General features: G+C 37.6%; 1 protein-coding gene across 5 annotated transcripts in view; it reads left to right on the top strand.

The window, feature by feature from the left end:
* The first annotated feature begins 651 nt into the window (after positions 1-651).
* STX17 (syntaxin 17) overlaps positions 652-21,412 on the top strand; it is a 57,868-nt gene continuing 37,107 nt past the window's right edge. The window contains exons 1-3 of one of the 5 annotated variants that reach the window (XM_043486643.1): positions 800-816; positions 1,915-2,034; positions 10,253-10,438. In XM_043486643.1, the coding sequence (XP_043342578.1) occupies positions 10,316-10,438 (123 nt within the window). In that variant the 5' untranslated portion in view covers positions 800-816; positions 1,915-2,034; positions 10,253-10,315. The other 4 variants (XM_043486640.1, XM_043486641.1, XM_043486645.1 and 1 more) reach the window with 4 other exon arrangements.

Genomic DNA, 21,412 nt, shown 5'->3' with positions numbered 1-21,412 from the left:
AAGGAAATTAGGAAACCCAGTTGAAGTTCCAACTCGGCCACTAACTGGCTGAACTGGAGTGAGTCACTGGAGACTCTTTGTTGCGCCTCAGTCTCATTATCTATAAAACTGGAACAAGGACGTTGGCATTAAGGGCCTAACCTATTTGGGAGGAAAAACACGACTAGTCTGAATTTCAGTTTCTGTCCCTTTTACATTTAAACTTGTGCCCTATCCACCTCTGAGGATTTGGGGCTTGGGGGGTTGGGGGAAGAGCGACAGGGAGAAGGTACAACCTCTCTGAGCTTCAGTTTCTGTATGTGTAAAGAGGTAACAACATCCGGCCAGCCCACCGGTAAAATTCCTAGAAGAGCCGAAAATGAGACAGAAAAAGATTGCAAAATGTAAAAGGCTATACATATGTGCCTTGTCTCACACTTAAAACACAACAGACTTAAAAAACAATTGTGCGTCTCCTTCCTCCTAGCTCCAGTGTTCCTGCCCCACCACAAATAAAGACCAGCTTGTAAGACAGCCCAGGGTGGCGACCGCATTTGTACCCCCGGGAGTGCCCGCCACACCCCGCAAGGCAGGACCTGGGCGGGAAGGGGCGTGGCGGAGCGCCGTCCGCCTATCACGACGCCCCGCCCCCTACAGCGACGCCCCGCCCCCGTCGCCCCTGCGCCTGCGCCCTGCGCCTATCAGCCTCCAGCGCCCCGGCGGGAGGTAAGGGGCTCGCGAGAGGCCGCTTCGCGGGTGTCAGGCCGTGACCGAAGTGGTGGGCAGGGTGCCAGCTCCGGGCGCGGGAGGGACTCCCCGCAGGAAGCAGGGCATCAGGTCGGAAGTGCGAGCGCTGTGGGGTCTCTATTCGACTTCTAGAAGTGGCGTTTTCGGTTGTGGAGGCGCTGTTCGAAGCGGGTAGAAGGAGGCGGCCGACCGGGCGAGCTTGACGGCCTCCCCGGTCGCGGTGTGGAAAAGTTCCCGTCTTCTGCCCAGCCCGTTGGCGCACTGTGGGTCCCAGATCGTCAGGAGTCTCGGTCCAGAGGCTGGCCCGGGCACCCGTTCCTGGGCGGGGGTGAGGGCAGGCGGCGTTTGGTTTCTGTGGCCCAGGTGCGCGCTGGGGGACGCTGCGAGGGACGGCACGAGGCTCGAGGGAAGTGAGGGGAGGTCCTGGGGCGCGAGGTGGGCGCAGCCTCCTGTCAGCCAGACCGACGAGAGGGCGGTGGGTCGCAGAAAGCCCCACGTCTAAGTCCCCCCCGACCCTTTATAAAATTCGGAATCGGAGGCTCAGGAAACAGACCGTATGGGAGGTCGGTCCAAGGGCCTCGACTTTTCCTTCCAAAGTCAGTCCCCCTTCCCCCAGTCAGAAACACTAGGCGACGTGCTTGAGGGAATTTGGTGCCACCGGTGTGGGCAAATGTGGGAAGGTGTTCATCACTTTTTTTGGAAGGGGGCATTGCCTGCAATTTTGGACTTTTCCTGAGAAACGGGACTTTTCGCTTATAAATAACCTTAAGTAGTTTGGTTAATATCCCAGTACTTTTTCCTTATTGAGTAGTATGATACTCAGCTGGTAATAGTTGTAAGCACTCAAGGTTAAGTTTGTAAAGCACCTGGCACCCCACCTCACCAAGTGTTAAGTGCCCTGAATACGGTTGCAGTTCTTTGACTTCTGAATGTTTGACCTGTCTTATGTGAAACAGTTCACATATTATTTTAAAAGACTTTTTACTTTAAAATAATTTTACAATTACAGAAAAGTTACTAAAGTATCTGAGTTGTCTACAGTTTCCTTTAATGTTAACATCTTATGTAACTATAATACAGTTAGTTACCAAAAGGAAGAAATTAATTTCAGTACAACACTGTTAACTAAACCACCAACTTTCTTCAGACTTCATCACTTTTTATACTAACGGCCTTTTTCTGTTTCAGGATCCAATCTAAGATCCTTCGTTGCATTTAGTTGGCATGCCTCCTTAGTCGTCTCCAATCTGTGACAACTTTGAAGTCTTTTCCTGTCTTTCATGACCATTGCACTTTTGAGGAGTCCTGGTCAGTTATTTGTAGTGTGTCCTTCAGTTGGGCTTTGTCTGATGTTTTCTCAGAATAGATTAAAGTTGTATATTTTTGTTGTTAGCACAGAAGTATATTTGCCCTTCTCAATAGTTTATAATAATGGAGTGCATGAAATGACGCTACTGTTGATCACTTGGTTAAGGTGGTATCTGCTGGGATTCTCTAATGTAGAATAACTATTTTCCCCTGTGTATTGAATTAGTATCTTGGGGTAGAACTTTTAAACCATTCAGATATCCTGTTTCCTCTCAAATTTTAATTTGCTGATTTTAGCATCCATTAATGGATCTTGCCTTCAGTAATTATTACTGTGATGTTTTGTTTCCCCCATTCCTTCTTAATTTATTAATTGGAGTTTTTCAGTAAGGAAGAGCTGCCCCTTTATCCTATTTATTTATTAATTTTTTGTATCAGTATGGACTCATTTATTTTTCTATTGGTTATTTTCCTACACTTTTGTTATTTATCTTGTCTCAAGTTGTTCCACTTTCGTCCATTGGAAGTTTTTTTCAGATTGCTTCCTGTGCCCTTTTAATAGACTCTCATCCCCCACTCCTTTTCTTTTAAAAACTGCCTTGCTTTTTGGCATTATAAGATGCTCCAGGCTTCACTTAACGTTTTCCCTATCCCGGAATCCACCAGTTCTCCAAAGACCCCTGGTTTCTTTTTTGGAGAGTACTATTTAAACACCAAAGGATCTGGGCTCTAGGTGTGCTCATTGCTACTGGCGTATCATTGCTTCTAGTACCTGGCAGAAGACATCTAGGAAGCTGTGTGTGTGTCTCTGTGTGTGTGTATTTTATGTATATGCACGCTGAGTCCCTCAGTCATGTCCAACATCTTGCAACCCTATAGACTGTGGCCCACCAGACTCCTCTGTCCATGGGATTCTCCAAGCAAGAATACTGGGGTGGGTTGCCATTTCCTCCTCTAGGGGATCTTCCTGACCCAGCTATCAAACCAGCATTTCCTGTGTCTCTTGCATTGGTAGACATATTTTTTTTTTTTACCACTAGTGCCACCTAAGGAAGCCCATTTTATATGTATAAATATGTATATTTCTAGCTAGCTATACAGTCATCCCTTAGTATCCAAGAGAATGGTTCCAGGACCTGCAGCAGAAATCTGCTGTCACCAAAATCTGAAGTCACTCAGGTTGCATAGTTGACTTTTTGTATCTGCAGTTCTATATCTGCAGATTCAAGTAGCTGTAGATCATGTAGTATTTATTGAAAAAATTCCACTGTGGGTAGACCCTTGCAGTTCAAATCCATATTGTTCAAAGGTCAAATGTATATCTGTATATGTCATGGAGATACATGCATATATATATATACACACACACAAACATATACACCCATGCATCTACAAAGATTTGTATTTTATTTTTGTATTTATATGTGTGTGTGTATATATATATATACACACATGTAATATATATATACATATATATATGTCTGTATATATGTATTTTTTATATGTATGTTTTTAAACTGGGGTTTATTCTGATATTATATATCTAGCAAAATACCACATTGTTCATTATAGTCTTGCCCCTCATTTGTAACTTCTCTCTTCAACACTGAGAAATCTGGCTTTTGTGTTCTACAAAATATTTTTTTTATTTGTTCAATCCTAGTAATACACATAATGCATTGTTAGTTCAGAATTCCTAACCCATAGTCCTATGAGAAACAAATTTACTAACTAGAGAACGGTAGAGTTGTGTGTAGTTTTTTTTTTTGTCTTTAACCTTGTGTTAGCCAGTTTGTGCTGTGCTAAGTCACTTCACTCGTGTCCGACTCTTTGTGACCCCCTGGACTGTAGCCCACCAGGCTCCTCTGTCCATGGGATTCTACAGGCAAAAATACCAGAGTGGGTTGCCATGCCCTCCTCCAGGGATCTTCTTGACCCAGGTACTGAACCTGCGTCTCTGACAACTTCTGCATTGGCAGGCAGATTCTTTACTACTAGTGCCACCTAGGAAGCCCAGTATCTCGTATCTAGACACTAGTGTCCAGCATCTGTTTTCCCAAGTTACCTATATTAGTTATTTTCTTCCACCACTTCTTTCAGTGTGGTTATGTTCATTTGTAATACAGTTTATTTTTTATAGTTTGTATTTCATTGTGGGTTCCCCCACATTTTGTTTTTTAATATACAAAATTTCACCTTTTGTGGTATACAGTTCTGTAAGTTTTGATAAATGTATTTTAATTGTGTATCCACCATCATTGTCATAATACAATTCTGTTGCCCCACATATTCCATTACACTTGAAAAAAAAAGTCAAAAGTAATACAACTCTGCAGAAGTTTGGGAAATTAGTCACTTTTGTGTTCCCACTAGCTTTTTCCTAGGCATATTTTAGATATTTGTGATGTTAATATAAATATATTTTGTATTCTGTGTTTGAATTATACCAGAAATATTTCCCAGTTTTTTGACTGAAAAATCAAGAAATGCTGAAAATATTTTCAACTCGTTATTTAGTCACACTCTTAAACCACATTTGGTATTGAATTAAGACCTTTCCTTAATAGTTTATAAATGTTATTTGAGCTACTTTGTGATCAGGTCACTGCTGGACAGTTTTGTTGCTGTAACACCATACCTTGTGCAGTTGTTTGGATGTTATGTCCTCTTCTCAGTTTTATATAGACATTTTATTATACTTTTATAGAAGTGGAAGTGGTGGAGAGAAGAAGAAAATACTCTCTAGAAGGAAACCAGGAGATGGAAAAATCTCTTGGGGAGCTTTGGGCCAGAACGTCTGCCCTGAAAGATGGCCCTTATGAGGCAGCAGGTTTTTCCTTCAGCACAAAATGCTAAGGGGCAAAGTCATGTACTCTGATCTGGAAATAGCACTTTTTGAATTCAAAAAAGAAAGCTGTCATCATAGCATAGGGGAACAGTGAAGATAAGCCAAATAGTCAATAGTTGGGGTTTGTCAAGTACACCGAAAACTGATTAATGGAAGAGAAAGCAGAATCATTTGAGTTGTATTTCAAATGCTACATACAGTTGAGAGGCAGATGGGCTATAAAAGAGTGACTAGACAGAGGGAGTACCTTCCAAAGCCAAAAGTAGAGATTGGGTGATATTTCAGTAGCGTGGGTGGGTTACTTTTGAACATTGTATTTTCTTGCTCAGGTAACAGGGAACTCTTGGAAGTGTTTGTCCAAAGGAGGAGCATGTTGCCTTTGGTGTTTTAGATGTATTAATTGGTGGCAATCTATTGGGAAAATTGGAGAGGGGAAAGAGACTAAAGGAAGGCCAAATAAGACACTTGTAATATGCTATGCTATGTAATATGTTTGACTAGAGTGATAGGATTAGAAGTAGTGTAGAAGAGACATGTGAAGACATGTTTTAGTTCTGTTAGCATTGGAATACCAGTTTGAACACCAGGTACTTTCAAAACCATTTTGATAGGAGTAATAGTATATATAAAGATAGCTTCTTAAATAATCTGCATAGTGGAAGAAAATACAAGAGGCAATGAGATAAACTAGGAAACGATATTAGACAAGTAATAGATAATTTATGAGACTATTATGTGTTATATATAATAAGAGAAAGACATTCCCTATAGCACAAGCAGGCAGTTGATGAAAGAAGACATGCAAATAATCAATCTTATTAGTAATTTAAAGAATGCAAAGTAAAACAATAAGGAGATACCATTTTTGTCACCAGTTGAATGTCTAAGAAGAATGATAATATGAGGTATTGGTTGGGGTATGGATAAATGGACATTTAAAAATTTTTTTAATTGAAGTATAGTTGTCATAAAATACTGTATTTGTTTCTGGTATACAACATAATGATTTGACAGTTGTATCCATTATGAATTTAACATCATGATAAGTCTAGTAACCATCTGTCATCCTGCAAGGTCATTACAGTATTATTGACCAATTTCTCTGTGCTGTACCTTCATCCCTATGAATTTATAACTGGAAATTTCACCCATTTCACCCACCACACTGCCTACTTTCTGGTGACCACCAGTTTGTTCTCTGTATCTATGGATCTGTTTCTGTTCTGTTTTGTTTTTAAAATTCGAGGTATTTGTGAAGTCATATGATATTTGTCTTTCTCTGACTTATTTCACTTAACAGAATACCCTCTAGGTTCATCCATGTTGTTGTGAGCGGCAAGATTTCATTCTTTTTTGTGGCTGAGTAATAGTCCATTGTGTGTGTGTGTGTATCACATCTTCTTTAGCCATTCATCTATCTTCAAACAATGGTTGCTTCCATATCTTGCTAATGTGAATAATGCTCTATGAACATAGGGGTGCATATATATCTTTTCAATGACTGTTTTCATTTTCTTCAGATAAATACCCAGAATTATTGTTTTTTTTTTTAAATACCCAGAATTAGAATTGCTAAATCATATGACAGTTCTATTTTTAATTTTTTGAGTAACTTCCATGCTGTTTTCTGTAGTGGTTGCACCAATTTATATTCCCACCACAGTGCATAAGGGTTCCCTTTTTCCCACATCCTTGCCAACAACCAGCATTCATTATTTCTTGTCTTTTTTGATGATAGCCATTTTGACAGGTGTGAGGTGGTTTTGACTAACTTTTCCCTGATGATTAGTGATACTGACAATCTTGTCATGTGTCTATTTCCCATCTGCATGTCTTTCCTAGGAAAAAATGTCTATTTAGATCCTCTACCAATTTTTTAATTGGATTATTTTTTGATATTGAGTTGTGTGAATTAAAATTCCATGGACAGAGGAGCCTGGTAGGCTACAGTCCATGGGGTTGCAAAGAGTCGGACACTACTGAGCAATTTCTCTTTCACTTTTTATATTTTGGATATTAATGCCTTATCAGATACATTATTTGCAAATACCTTTTCTCATTTAGTAGGTTACCTTTTTGTTTTGTTGATGGGCTCCTTCACTGAGAAAGCTTTTTAGTTTGCTGTACTCCTGTTTGTTCGTTTGCTTTTGTTGCCCTTTCCTGAGGAGAAAGATCTAAAAACATTGCTAAGACCAGTGTCAAAGGGTGTATTGTCTGTGTTTTCTTCTGGGACCTTTATGGCTTCAGGTCTTTAAGTCTTTAATCCAGATAAATGGACACTTTGATATGTCCTTCTCCAGATACGTTGCTAGTGGGATTGCAAATAGGCACAACCTTTTTTGGGACTTTTAATATTAAAAGCCTTAAAAAATGTGTCTACCTGTTAATTCTACTTCCAGGTATTTATTTTAAAGAAATAATCATAGATGGTTGTATGGACTTACATGTAAGGAGGGTAATTACACTGTGGTATAGTTTATAATAGGGGAAAATTGGAAACATCCTAAATAGCCAACATTAGATGATTAAATCATTGAACATCTATATAATGTGATACTATGCTGCTATAAAAAACATTATAGAAAAATAATTACATGGAAACATTTTTATTATATTTAATCAGGTTGTTCAAAATAAATCTTTTTTTTGTTCTTTGATTCATACCTTCCTTTGTTCACCCAGTAACAGTATATTTTTTTGCTCCTTGCCATTCCTTTCCTTTGGGTTTATTTTGTTTATTATTAAATCATGCCTTTTAGTAGTTCTTTTAATAAAGGGCTTTGTAATAAACTCGGTCTTCGTAGGCCTGAAAATGATTATTTTACTCTCACTCCTAAATAATAATTAATCTGGATATATATCAAATCACCACTTTGAGGATATTTCTGTCTTTTGCTGTGTTGCTGTGGTGAAGTTTGCTGCTTTTGTTGTTTTAGTTTGTCTTTTATATCTGCTTTGCTTTTTAAAGTAGTTTTCCTTTTTCCATAATGTTCTGAAATTTCCCATCTGTGTATTTTGATAAATTTGTTTTTTTAATGCTGCTTGGTGCTTATATGCATTTTCAATTTGAAATTTTACATCTTAATTCTTAGCATATTCTCTTTGACTAGTGCCTTTTCAGTTCAGTTCAGTCGCTCAGTCGTGTCTGACTCTTTGTGACCCCGTGGACTGCAGTACGCCAGGCTTCCCTGTCCATCACCAACTCCTGGAGCCTACTCAGACTCATATCCATCGAGTCATTGATGCCATCCAACCATCTCATTCTCTGTCATCCCCTTCTCCTCCAGCCTTCACTCTTTCCCAGCATCAGGGTCTTTCCCAGTGAGTTGGTTCTTCACATCAAGTGGTCAAAGTACTGGAGTTTCAGTTTCAGCATCAGTCCTTCCAATGAATATTCAGGACTCGTTTCCTTTAGGATGGGCTGGTTGGATCTCCTTGCAGTCCAAGGGACTCTCAAGAGTCTTCTCCAACACCACAGTTCAAAAGCATCAATTCTTTGGTGCTCGGCTTTCTTTATAGTCCAACTCTCACATGCATACATGACTACTGGAATGTGACTCCTTGTTATTGAGCTTCTCATTTTACCCTTTATGTTGCTTATCTTCTTTTTCCTTTGTTCTGACTGATAGCTTACAGCCAATAGTTCTCTTTTCAGCTACAAAATTTACTGTTTAACCCACCTTTGGAGGTTTTTATTTGTAGAATTTTTACTTGGTTTATTTTTGGAATGGTCTGTTAGTGTTTCATAATATTATCTAATTTTTTAAAAAATTCTGTTTCTTTCTTTATATTTTTATTTTAAAATGTACCAATTTTAATTTCATTTTTAGATTACTTTATTATCTCTAGACCCTGAGCTATGAATTTTCCCATTTTGTTGGGTCTGTTGACCAACTCTTTTGGCAGTGAACTTTCCTGTGCACTCTGATGTCCACTCACATTCTTTATTTGTGGTGGCTGGAGATTTTCCTTTTCTGCTTTCAAGCTTAGATCAAATGTAAAGACCAAGTTTCTGGTGGATAAGATAATTTGTATAACCAACACTTCAAAGAGAGAAACATTATTTAATAGTTTTTAATGTTTGTGGAGTGATAGAGTGTTTTGATAATTTCATGAAAGCAATTGACTGTATCTTCTGAAATAATTAAAAAGTAGTCCTAGTTTTTTTGTAAAGATTCATTGACTCCTCAAAGTCCTGAACCCTTATCTCTATGCACCCCAGTCTAAGATACCATAACACAATGGGATTAACATAGTCAACTTATTTATTTTTAATATGGGAGAGGTTGTGGCTAATTAGATAGCGTGAAAACATGATGTACAGGAGTGGTTTTCAAGCTTGCTTAGGCAGTGGAGACCTTTATTTACATAAAATTGAATAAGTTCAAATTTATGAAATTAATGAAACAAAATTTTCTGAAGCTGAAGCAGGTGTGGGGTCCTGGAGCCTGCCCACTTGACAGCTTTTATCATCACCTACCCTGACCCCAAAGACATAACCCTAGACTCTCTGCAACACTGGTAGAAAAACTGCTGGTGAATTAGAAGGAGCTTTTGATTGTACTCTCAGGAATACTGGGTTCTTACTCCATCTCTGTCAGTGGTTACTTGTATTGATTATAGACAATGCTAATTACTCTGTAAGAAAGGGGAAATGCTAATTACTCTGTAAGAAAGGGAAGAGGCAATTTAAAGAACATCAATGAGAAGAGTTGCATTGTATATTTCAAGTGTATAATTAGATATATAAATTGGAAATAGAGTTTGATACAGCAGAAATGTTAAGAATAAAATTTTTTCTTCCAATTTTGCAAGTTGACACCTGTTTAGAAAACATTATTCACTGTCAAAGATACATTGGGTGATGAAGACTCGAACAGTATGCTTCTGGTTTTCTGAAAAAAGTTATTTAAATATATGCATATGTTATAGTAAAAAGACTTGGAGAGACATACATCAAAATGGAAAGCATAGGGGGATGGGAGAGAGGAAAAATGGAAAGAGTAGCTAACTCTGAGTGAGATGATCACTGATTTTGTTTTATTCTCTATTTCCTAGTTTCTAAACATTCTGAAGTGAATATACCTGACTTGTAGGAGGGATGGGGTGGGAAGGGGGTTCAGGAGGGAGGGGACACATGTATGCCTATGGCTGAGTCATGTTGATGTATGGCAGAGGCCATCACAATATTGTAAAGTAATTATCCTCTAATTAATATAAATAAATATAAAAAATTTTAAAGTTTGTTAACAAGTCACTCAGGTTCAGCATCAAGTTGAGTATGTGTTCAGAACATATTATAAAATTACCTAATGGTTTTTAAAAATAATGGAAATTAATTTTTTAAATTCTTAAATATTTCCCTTTTAGGTTTTTCTACATGAGTGGAGAAGATAATTGTTGCAAGTAGGAGAGACACAGCATTTTTTTAGGATGTCTGAAGATGAAGAAAAAGTGAAATTACGGCGTCTTGAACCAGCTATCCAGAAATTTACTAAGATAGTAATTCCAACAGATCTGGAGAGGTTAAGAAAGCATCAGATAAATATTGAGAAGGTGAGTTTTTTCACTTTATTTCTTTTTTTCCAGTTTTTTCTTTTTCTACTAAAGAAACAGTTACATATTCTGATTTATATTTGTTGTGCATTTCACCTACATTGAAAATACCAGATAAGAGACTTTGCTAAAACGTCTAGCTCCTGTTGATTTAACAACATTGTTCATTTTTTCTGTTCTACAAATATTCCTCTCATATTATTCCTTTTTTAATGAAAAGATATAAGAATAGGATCTATGCCTTTTTAGTTGTACATAGTGATGAATTAAGCAGTTAATAATTAGAATTTGTTTGATAGTTGACTATAATGTGAAGGTGATGGATTTCCGCTAAAGGGCTTGCCTTAATTTCATTCACCCAGTGGCAAGTTTTTTGAACTGTGAGGGTGTGTTCATCAGTAACACCTATCCTCTTCAAGTGCTATTGGATTAAAGAGGTAAATCATTGTTTGATATGAGAGAATTTCCCAGCTTCATGGCTTTCCTTTGAGGAAACCCCAAAGCCCAAATATTAGCTAGAGGTCAGCTTAGGAGGTAGGTAGGGGGAAGAACTAACGCCGGGGACTATGGTGGAGGTTGCATAGAATCAGGCCTGGCTAGGGTCTGATGAAGTGGTTGTGGCATTTATGGGAACATGAAGTTTACTGTGTACTGAGCATGGATTTGGCAGGTTATGTTGTCTTATTTGCTGTGGGACAAATCAGTGGTATTTGATCTCTCAGGAGAACCTCCCCCAGTACAAATTTTAAGTTGTGAGGTCCTCCATTAAATGTTTTTTGGTTGGGAGTGGGTGGGAGGTGGAAGTGGTCATTAAGCCTTTCAGTATAAACAGTATTTATCACCCTCAACTGTGTACCTTATACAAGTAAGAAGAGTACCAGCTTTTTCTCCCATGGATACCAACTGTCTTTCTAAGTCTTTTGTAAAAGTTTAGAAAATAAGTGCCGAGAAAAATAAGGTGAAAATTTCAATGCAAATACAAATAGAATTCAAGATTAACATTTCATAATCTTTTAGTTTCTTTTTTCTTTCTCCATGATAAGTACTATGACTTTTAAGGATGAAGGGGTTGTCTGGTAAACTGGTTATTCTTGTCATGAGCAGAAATAAAGGTTCCATGCTTTGATTAATAAGGAAGGCTTGTTCTTTTAGCACTGTAACAATATGGAAATGGAGTTGTTTACTTTTGATCAATCATATCTGGGTGGGAGGTTTGATAAGGTGTGTTCAAAGTCCTGGGCTTATGTTGAAGTGTTCAGTTAACAAGATGATAAGAATTTGGCAAATGAATTGATTCTGAAAGGAAGAAATAAGTGGACTATGGTCTTTTTAAGATTCTTTCTTTCTTTCATTGCCCTATTTTGCCTTTGACATTTGTCCCTTTGGTAAATTGCCCCTTTCTTGTATGTATTCTACACAAACATGCCTGCTGTCATTACCCTCAGATCCTAGCCACGTATACCACCCAGTGATCGATGGAAAGGCCAGAACCCTGGGAGGAAGGTGGGTGGGGATAGAAACAGGTCTGTTACCGATTTAATTAGCTGTGCCAGACTTCAGAAAAAAATTATTCTAGAGTTATATAGATCTTTTTCTGGCAGAACATTTTTCTTCTAGTATTTTCTGAAAATTTTACTTTTTGAGAAACTTTTAGATGATATCAGAATAATTATAATTTACTGTATAGGTGATGTCTGAAGCTAAGCAGTTTGACTTACACTGAGCTATGTTTTAGTCCATAATCTTGATCATTCTATCTCTAGGACTTCTAGTTTAGTTTTAATGGTGATTTTTTAATCTATATAAGTTTGAATAGCATATTTTAGTGAATACTTTATGGCAGTGTAAAAACATTAAAAAGCCACTGCCTTTACTGTGGACAATAGAGTTAAGAACTAAATTTAGAGTCCAGGTGTTTAACAGTGCCTCATTTTCAAAAAGAGATAGTCTTCTTGAGGGAAGGGTGTAGAAAGATAAAATATTTATTATGTTAGCCATCAGTCATCAGTATGAATTTAAAAGAAGAAAGTCAGACTGAAGGGAAATTGAAGGTAAGCCGTAGTAGAATGATTGTGCAACATCTGAAAACAATGAGAGTAGTGTGCTGTGGACACCTGGGACTATATTCCATAGGTCCTTCAGCATTATGTTTTATTACACATGATAGACTTGATTAGAATGTAATGCTGAAATTTGAAGTGTTAGCATTTTGGCTTTCTTATCTAATATAGAATAGACTTAAGCATAGTTAATAGGAACAACAACATAATAAGCTTTGAACATAATTTTCTTTGTTTCATTTTATAGAATTTTGGGGGAAAACTTGAACTGTGTAACGTGCCCCGCCGTACACATCCTCCTGATGACCTGCTTGTGGTACCTCTAGTTACTGAGTCTTTCTGGAATAGTGCTTTTCCTTTGGCTTACTTCTCACTGCCTTTCTCTCCCACTTTCCACCCCTTCTGCAACCCTGGGTTTCAACTGTCTCTGCTCTACTAAGTCAACTGCAACATGTCCATTCTCTTTCCAGCTTCCAAAATGTCGTTCAGATTTCTCGTCAGTTAATACCTCCTGTTGTATTCTCATTATTCTTCTGGGCTGATCCCTTTTAAAGTTCTTTACTGTCATTTTGGTTAAATTTTGAAAAAGGGCAGAGACGAATATTTGTTCTATCTGCCAGGTTTAAAGAGAAGGGAAATTATTACAGGATATAAATATATGTTAGCTTTTCATAAGTGTTGGTGTTTGCTGTTTCTTATATTTTTAGCATTGAAAGTTATATAAAAAATTAGGTCTCTAATCTATAAGAAGTTTACCCTCCAGTTAAAGAAATAAGATAGGAAATATTCAGATACGATGAAGCTACATATAATTAGGTGTGAAAATGAGTGCTATGGACTATTTAGGCAGTATGAAGCCTGAACTACGTGGTACAAAATCAGATATAATCAGTCTTGTTGATTTGTCACTTTTGGTTTCACTTATTTGTTTTTTTTAACTTGTGGTTACAACAAAAACTGTTCCCATTTCCCTTTTTATTATGAGAATGTTTGTTTCAATCTTACAATCACATTTCCCCCCTCATTGTTTTCTTCTGCTAGACCCCTGATTCAGTTTGCTTTCTCCTGTGTTACAGGATAGGAAAGCCTCAGCACAGGTGGTGATGATAATGGGTCTAATGGTGATAATTTCATGCTTGTCAGTGTTTGGTTAGCAATGAAAAATAGACATATTCTGACATATCTGACTAATGAGACTTGAGGGAAAAACCTGTTTGGGATATGGAACTTCTGGAAAAGACTTTTCTACTGTATAAAGATGTACACGGGAGGAAGCAGTTCTGCTGGTCTTATATCTCCCTGTTGTATATGTAACTATAGCCAGGAGGGGTAAGTATGAGAATGAAAACTCTCTGTTGAAGGTAATAAAGCAGACAGAACTTGGGTGCCTGACAAGCTTGAAAGCTTCTGAACTAAACTACCCTTGAATTTATCATCCCACTTTTAGGGTGCTGTTTATGTGAGGTAATAAATATCTTTATTAGTAAAGCCATTTCTTTAAACTTTGAGCTTTCTGTTATTTGCAATGAAAAACATCCTAATTGCATCAAGTTATAGCATAACTTTAACTTATCTGTCTAGCGTCACTGTGCAAATAGACAATACAAAAAAATGACATTTTGTAAAAACAGTGCATTTTAGAAATGTTTGTCAGTGGTCCCAACTTAACTAATTTTTTAGGGGGTTATTTCTTGTAATTTCCCCTCCAATACACATTAAATCATTTAAAGCTTTTTCTCCTCTGCAGGTATTTGGAATGACAGCCTTTAATAATGTAACCTAATTTAGGTTTAACATTGTATAGCAAACATAGAGTCTGAGCTATTTTCTTTTTCTTAGAATTTTGTTGTGAGACATAAGGTTTCATCTATTCAGTCTTCATCCAGGATACTAATCTCTTCTACAACTTACTTGACACGTGAGCAAATAATAATAATAATAGTAAAGACAGTAGCTGTTGTGTTTATCTGTTGAATGCTGTATTAAGTTTTTGTATTTATCATATTTAATCTCACAACATCCTGATAGGTTAGCCTTCTTATTGTCTTCCTTTTTTAAGTGGGGAAGCAGACTTGGAGTGGTTAAATTACTTTCTTGAAATCACCATGCTGCTAAATATATTAATCTTCCAATATTGTGCCTGAAATATAGCATGATTTTAGTTTGTTCTCACTCTTTTTTGGTTTTTGTTTTACTCTTAGTCTTGTCTATTGCGGACTGTTCTATTTTTATGCTCATTTTCCAATGAAGAAGGAAAATGGAAAAAATAGAATTGAATACTCTGGCTTTCCTACATTTATTAGCAGTATCCACTCTGTTTGCTCATCTTTCAAACTTTGTTTTTTTGTTCAAATCCCAACTTAGTTACATCCTGTGGAACATTACCTGGTTGACTCCATCCTGGGTCAGATACAAACACACCATCCCCACACAGCACTGTGCAGTAGACCTTCAGGTTCACCACCATTTTAACCATTCATGGGGAACCTGCAGATGCCCATGCTTGATCTCTAGAGAGTTGTAAAGGTCACATTAAAATCTTTCTCATGGTGTTATTCTGAGGATTGAGATATTATATAAAGAATCCCTAAATGCAAAGTCAGTACTTGGAAATGAGTTAGTTAACAAGTGAGTTATTGTTTTCAGGTACTCATCGTTGGTACTCAGTTAATAATCATTAGGAGAGTCACAACCTTCCTGAGATCCTTTGTGTTTGTTTATCTTCGTTACATGAGTAATCCTAATTTTATGGCTTATGTTCATTGAACTATGTTAATATTATGTAGCTTTACTTTTTGAGTCTTTGATTTTTTTCTTTTTTATTGAGTTTCAGTTCTGTTCAGTTGCTCAGTCGTGTCTGACTCTTTGTGACCCCATGAACTGCAGCACACCAGACCTCCCTGCCCATCACCAACTCCCGGAGTCCACCCAAACCCATGTCCATTGAGTCAGTGATGCCATCCAACCACCTCATCCTCTGTCATCCCCTTCTCTGCCTGCCCTCAATCTTTCCCAGCATCAGGGTCTTTTCCAATGAGTCAGCTCTTCGCATCAGGTGGCTAAAGTATTGGAGTTTCAGCTTCAGCATCAGTCCTTCCAATGAACATCCAGGACTGATCTCCTTTAGGATGGACTGGTTGGATCTCCTCGCACTCCAAGGGACTCTCAAGAGTCTTCTCCAACACACAGTTCAAAAGCACCAATAAATAATTTATTTGAATTGAATACTTAAACTTTTCATCATCTACAGTACTCTTATCCTACCTGGTTAATCCTCCATAAAGCCATCATCTTCCATACAAGGGGTTCTGATCATTCAGATCGTTGAGATATCCTCAGATATCTGGCAAAATAAGCTTTCATCTATGTTCTCTGCTTCTTTCTCATCACTCTTCCCATCATGCATTATACCACAAACACATTGATCTTATGGCAGTCCTTTGGATACCACATATAATTTTACAGCTCCATAGTATTTCTGGGTCTTTTTCTCTCCAACTGAAGCATCTTTTTTTCCTACTATGCCCATAAATTTAAATAAATCTTTTAAGTGTCAGCATAAGGTTTAAATTAAAGTGCTTTTATACCCTAAACTCCTAAATCCTGAACATTCTCTGTGTTATATCATCATAAAATTTCCCGAACCTATAATCAATAACTTGGGCTTCCCTGGTGGCTCAGATGGTAAAGAATCCTTCTGCAATGTGGGAGACCTGGGTTCGATCCCTGGGTTGGGAAGATCGCCTGGAGGAGGGAACGGCTACCCACTCCAGTATTCTTACCTGGAGAATCCCCATGGACAGAGGAGCTTGGCAGGCCACAGTCCATGGGGTCGCAAAGAGTCAGATATGACTGAGTGACTGAGCACATAGTGAAAACATTATATAATTTTATATAAACATTATATAATTAAAATCATTTTTAATAATTATGATTAGCTTTCATATTTTTATACTCTATGCAATATGAGGCAGAATTATTATCATTGTTTTTCAATTTTGAATCAAAATGTTCTGGAAGATGAAATGACATAAAATGTGAGCGTACAAATACATCAAGTTGTTAAGTAAATGGTAAGGCGTTCTGGAGAGAGCTCAGCCCGGCACTGCCCTTAGAATCTTCGTTCTCCTTGCCCAGCAGGCAAAGCGAAGCTGAGAGACCTGGTGTCGCTGCCAGAGAGCACAGAGGGGTCATGTCGGGAAGCCCGAAACCACCTGTGCAGAGGCGTTCATCACACGGTGGGGTGGGTTCACAGTCAGGGTTATCCGAAATGATAAATTGGAAGAGAGGGTGAAAGGAGACAAGGTGTTCACCAGGGTGAGAATGGTGGACACGGCTTCTGTCTCCCCAGGATGAGTGTGCTTTGGTCTCTTTCGGGAACGTCTGGGGAAAGGCTGTTTCTGTGAATGTTGGACCCTCTGCTCGTGCCTGTCCCACGGGTATACCATGAGGCCGTAAGACGTATGAAGAACAACTTGAATGCCTGTGGTGAGACAAAACATCTTCCTGAAGTGACTGAAAAACAGTATCTATGATTTTTTTCTGTAGTTGTTTTTCCTCTTTCTTGGTCCACTTTATTCATAGCAGTTAAAGGTATTTATTAGAAGTTGCAGTATCCAGCAGAGGAAAAGAGCAGAATCTGAATCACATTGGGGATGTCATTCTGAGTTCCACCCATGTTGAAATATTGGGGCAAAGCTTAGTGGCCTGGAAGCCACATAAGAGCAAATAGTGCTGAGACAAATCCTTCTGCCCACTCTGTGAAAAGTGTATATCCAATAGCATCTAGAAAATATTTCCTTCCAAAGTTGCTATGTTTAAAAACCTTTTAGAGAGAAGCCCTTGGCAAAGGCAAACTGTTTTATCAAATCTCTTGACAGGTAATCTGCCCATCATTCCTTTTCCATCTCTTTGAATTGTTGAGTCTTTGATATTTTCTTTGTAGACAGTCATGACGACGGACTGTTTTATTTTCTCCTTTCTAACCTTTGCCTGCCTGCTTCCTTCCTTCTTTTCTCTCTTGTTTCCTCCCTTTCCCCCTCCTCCTTCCTCCCTCCCTTCTCTCCTGTGCTTTCTTCTCTGACTTCCTTTCTTACCTTACTGTCCTGGCTGTGGCCTCCAGTGCAAGATCAGAACGCCTTACCTTGTTCCCAATGTTAGGAAATGATCTTTTACCACCAAGCATGATGTTAACCGTAGAGTTTTTACAGATGCTTCTATGAGGTTGAGGATGTTAATTTCTTTTTTAAGTTTCTGATAAGTTTTATAATGAATAGATGTTTATCAAATGGTTGTCTTTAAATCTACTAACTTGCTCTTTTTGTCTATTTGTTCCATCTATTCTTTCTCCCCTTTTTTTCATGTTTTACTCCCTTTTGGATTAATTGCATATTTTTAAGATTCCATTTTTTTCTCTTTTATTGGCTTATTATACCTCTGTGTTTTTATTTTTAAATGGTTGCTTTACAGTTCAGAGTATTCATCTTTAACTTATGATAGTCTACCTTCAAGTAATATGTTTTATATATATCACTTCACATATAAAAACTTTATGACAATACACTTCAATTTCTTCTCTCAGAGTCTATGTAGTATTATTGTAATATAATTTACATCTGTCTAGACAAGGCTATGGTTTTTCCAGTGGTCATGTATGGATGTAAGAGTTGGACTATTAAGAAAGCTGAGTGTGGAAGAATTGATGCTTTTGATCTGTGGTGTTGGAGAAGGCTCTTGAGAGTCCCTTGGACTGCAAGGAGATCCAACCAGTCCATCCTAAAGGAGATCAGTCCTGGGTGTTCATTGGTAGGACTGATGCTGAAGCTGAAACTCCAATACTTTGGCCACCTCATGTGAAGAGCTGACTCATCTGAAAAGACCCTGATGCTGGGAAAGATTGAGGGCAGGAGGAGAAGGGGATGACAGAGGATGAGGTGGTTGGATGGCATCATTGACTCGATGGACATGGGTTTGGATGGACTCCGGGAGTCGGTGATGGACAGGGAGGCCTGGCGTGCTGCTGTTCATGGGATTGCAAAGAGTCGGACATGACTGAGCGACTGACCTGAGCTGAGCTGGACTGGACTGGACTGGACTGAACTGGACTGAACTGGACTGAGCTGACCATTTTCAGTGTGCTCACTTTTTTGTAGAGCCAGGCTTCTGTCTGGTATCGTTTTTCTCATCAACCTGAAGGACTTCCTTTCACATTTCTTGTAGTGCAGTTTTGCTGGTGATAATGAATTCTGCTTGCTTTTTTGTGTTTGGAAAAAAATCTTATTTTGCCTTCACTTGAAAAAAATATTTTCTCTGAGCACAGAATCCTAGGCTGACTTGCAGGTGGGTTTAGTGCTTCAAGGTGTCGCTTCAGTGTTTTCTGCTTTGCACTGTTTCTCACAAGAAGTCTTCTGTCGTTCTTACCTGCGTTCCTCTGTACTTCACATCTTTTTTCCTCTTACACTTTAGATTTTACTGTCACTTATTGTAAGTAATTTTGTTATGATATGCATTCATATAATTTTCTTCATTTTCTTGTTTATGGTATTCCTTGAGTTTCTTGAATCTGTGGGTTTATAGTTTTTATCAAATTTGGGAAAGCTTTGGTCATTCATTTTTCTTTTTTCCTTCTTTGTTGAGATATAACTGACATGCAGAACTGTATAAGTTTAAGGTGTACAACATAATGATTTGACTTACATACATCATGAAATGATTATCACAAAGAAATAGTGACTGTCCATCATCTCATACAGATTCAAAATAAAAGGAAAAAAAAATAGATTAGGATCTACTCTCTGTTTAACAATTTGTGTATGTAACATACAGCAGTGGTAATTATCTTAATCATGTTATACATTATCTCCCTAGTACTTATATATCTTATGGCTGAAAGTTTGTATCTTTTGTTCATAAACTATATGGTTCCTTCTTTATATCTTTAGTTGTGGAAAATCTCTTCTGGTAGTCTTTAAGTTGTTCTCATCCATACTTGCTCTGAAAATAGTTGTAATTTTGGTGCACTTGTGGGAGGAGGTGAGCTCAGGGTCTTCTCACTCCACCATCTCAGCCACTGTCTCATTAATTTTTCATATATTTTTTCTCTCCTTCAGGGAGTCCAACTGCATACATACAATGTTTCTTTCAAGTGGCCTTTGATTATTGATACTATATTCATTTATTGACCATCTTTTTTTTCTATTTCATTTTGGATGGTTTCTGTTTTACATCTTTAAATTTACTAATCTTTTCTTTGCATGTCTTAACCTTCTGTTCATCCATTGCATTTTTCATTTCAGCTGCCCTTTTAATTTTAGGAATTGAATTTTAAAAAATATCTTTCATATCTTCATATCTTCAGTTTTCTTCAGCTGTCTTAAACATGGAATACATCATAACTTTTAATATCCTTGTCTATTAATTCCATTATCTCTATCATATCTAAATCTGTTTCTCTTGATTGGCTTTTCTTATTACAGATCATATTTTCCTGCTTTTTTTTGCATGCATGGTAATTGTTTATTGGATGCCAGACATTCTGAATTGATTGGATACTGAATATTCCAAAATTTCTTTGAGTACTTTTGAAGTTTATTTATTCTGAGACACATTTAAATTATTTAGGAACAGTTTGATCCTTTTGAGGCTCTTTTAAGCTTGCAGAGGATCAGAACAGCCTTTGTTCTAGGCCTACCTTTCCCTCGCACAGTATAGTACTTTGGAGTGCTCTGCCCGATTCCAGTGTGTTGAGAGATTTTCCTGCTCTGCCTGGTGGTCACATGAACAGTTTCCGGGCTTGTGTGATTTGGGGGGATGAGCCTGCCTGGTCTTTTTCAGTGATTTCCTTTCCTGACTTCAGGTGGTTTCCTTATGTGCTTGTGCTGCTCTGTACTCAGCTGGAGACTCTAAAGCAAGACCCTGTGGATCCTGGAGCTCTCTGTATGGCCCTCTCCTGTTAATGCAGTTACAGCCTCACAGGCAGCTTTTTCTTCTCTGATGCTCTGCTCCATGAATTCTTGCAGCCCTGACTTCTCTGGATTCTCTGTTTCCTTACCATTAATTTTTATTAAAAGTATCATGACAGATTAGTATTAAGTAATAAATTTTAAAGTAACTTGTTTTCAGATATGTATTTTTTGTTTCCATTCCCTTCTTTTTATTAATATAACACTGTCTAAAAGAGCATTGATATTGAATCTGCTGGCATCATTCAATTTTTATTAGAAGTGAAAGTAGTAAATTTTGAATTTATTTGATTGGGTAGTGGTTTTAAGTTTATGTTTGGCAAATACATTTTCAATATAGTCTAGTTATTTTTAAGCTTAATGGCTATTGTTTAGTTCTTAGATGATGTTAAAAAAAAGTCAGGAGTTATCAAAAGTTTTATTTTGCTGCATTGTGAACAATAGAGAATATAAAAATACCCTGGAAAAAATTTTAGTGCTCTGCTTTTTTAATCTACTAGGCCTTCTATGTGTATATGGGACATTTTCATCTTTATGTGCTTTCAGAATATTTCTAGGCTGATTTTGTGTGTGTGTGTGTGTGGGTGGTATACCACAAATATGTTTAATGTCATTATTCACATCTACTGACAATTGTTTGGATTTTTTTTATTTCAACCAAAAATAATATGTGATGGTTGACATTGTTTATATTTTGTGCAAATATTGTCATGATGTTACCACATTTTGCTGTGGTTCTTGTCAAATGAAAAATTTTGCATTATGCTCATTAAGTTTCTTAGATGAAACTCTGAAAACTAAACATTATCTAGGTAAAAAGCTAAAAATATAAAATGTTCACTCTCATTTTTACATACTTTCTAGTCTGTGATAGCAATGCTCCTTTTTCTCAGATGAGATTTTAGTTTTCAGTAGTTGACTCTATCATTAACAGACGTTTCAAAATCTTCATG

Source organism: Cervus canadensis, chromosome 14 (genome assembly GCF_019320065.1).
Source record: "Cervus canadensis isolate Bull #8, Minnesota chromosome 14, ASM1932006v1, whole genome shotgun sequence".
Classification (NCBI taxonomy): Eukaryota; Metazoa; Chordata; class Mammalia; order Artiodactyla; family Cervidae; genus Cervus; species Cervus canadensis.
Note: the sequence above shows the minus strand (reverse complement) of the source record. Positions and strands in the feature narration are given on the sequence as shown.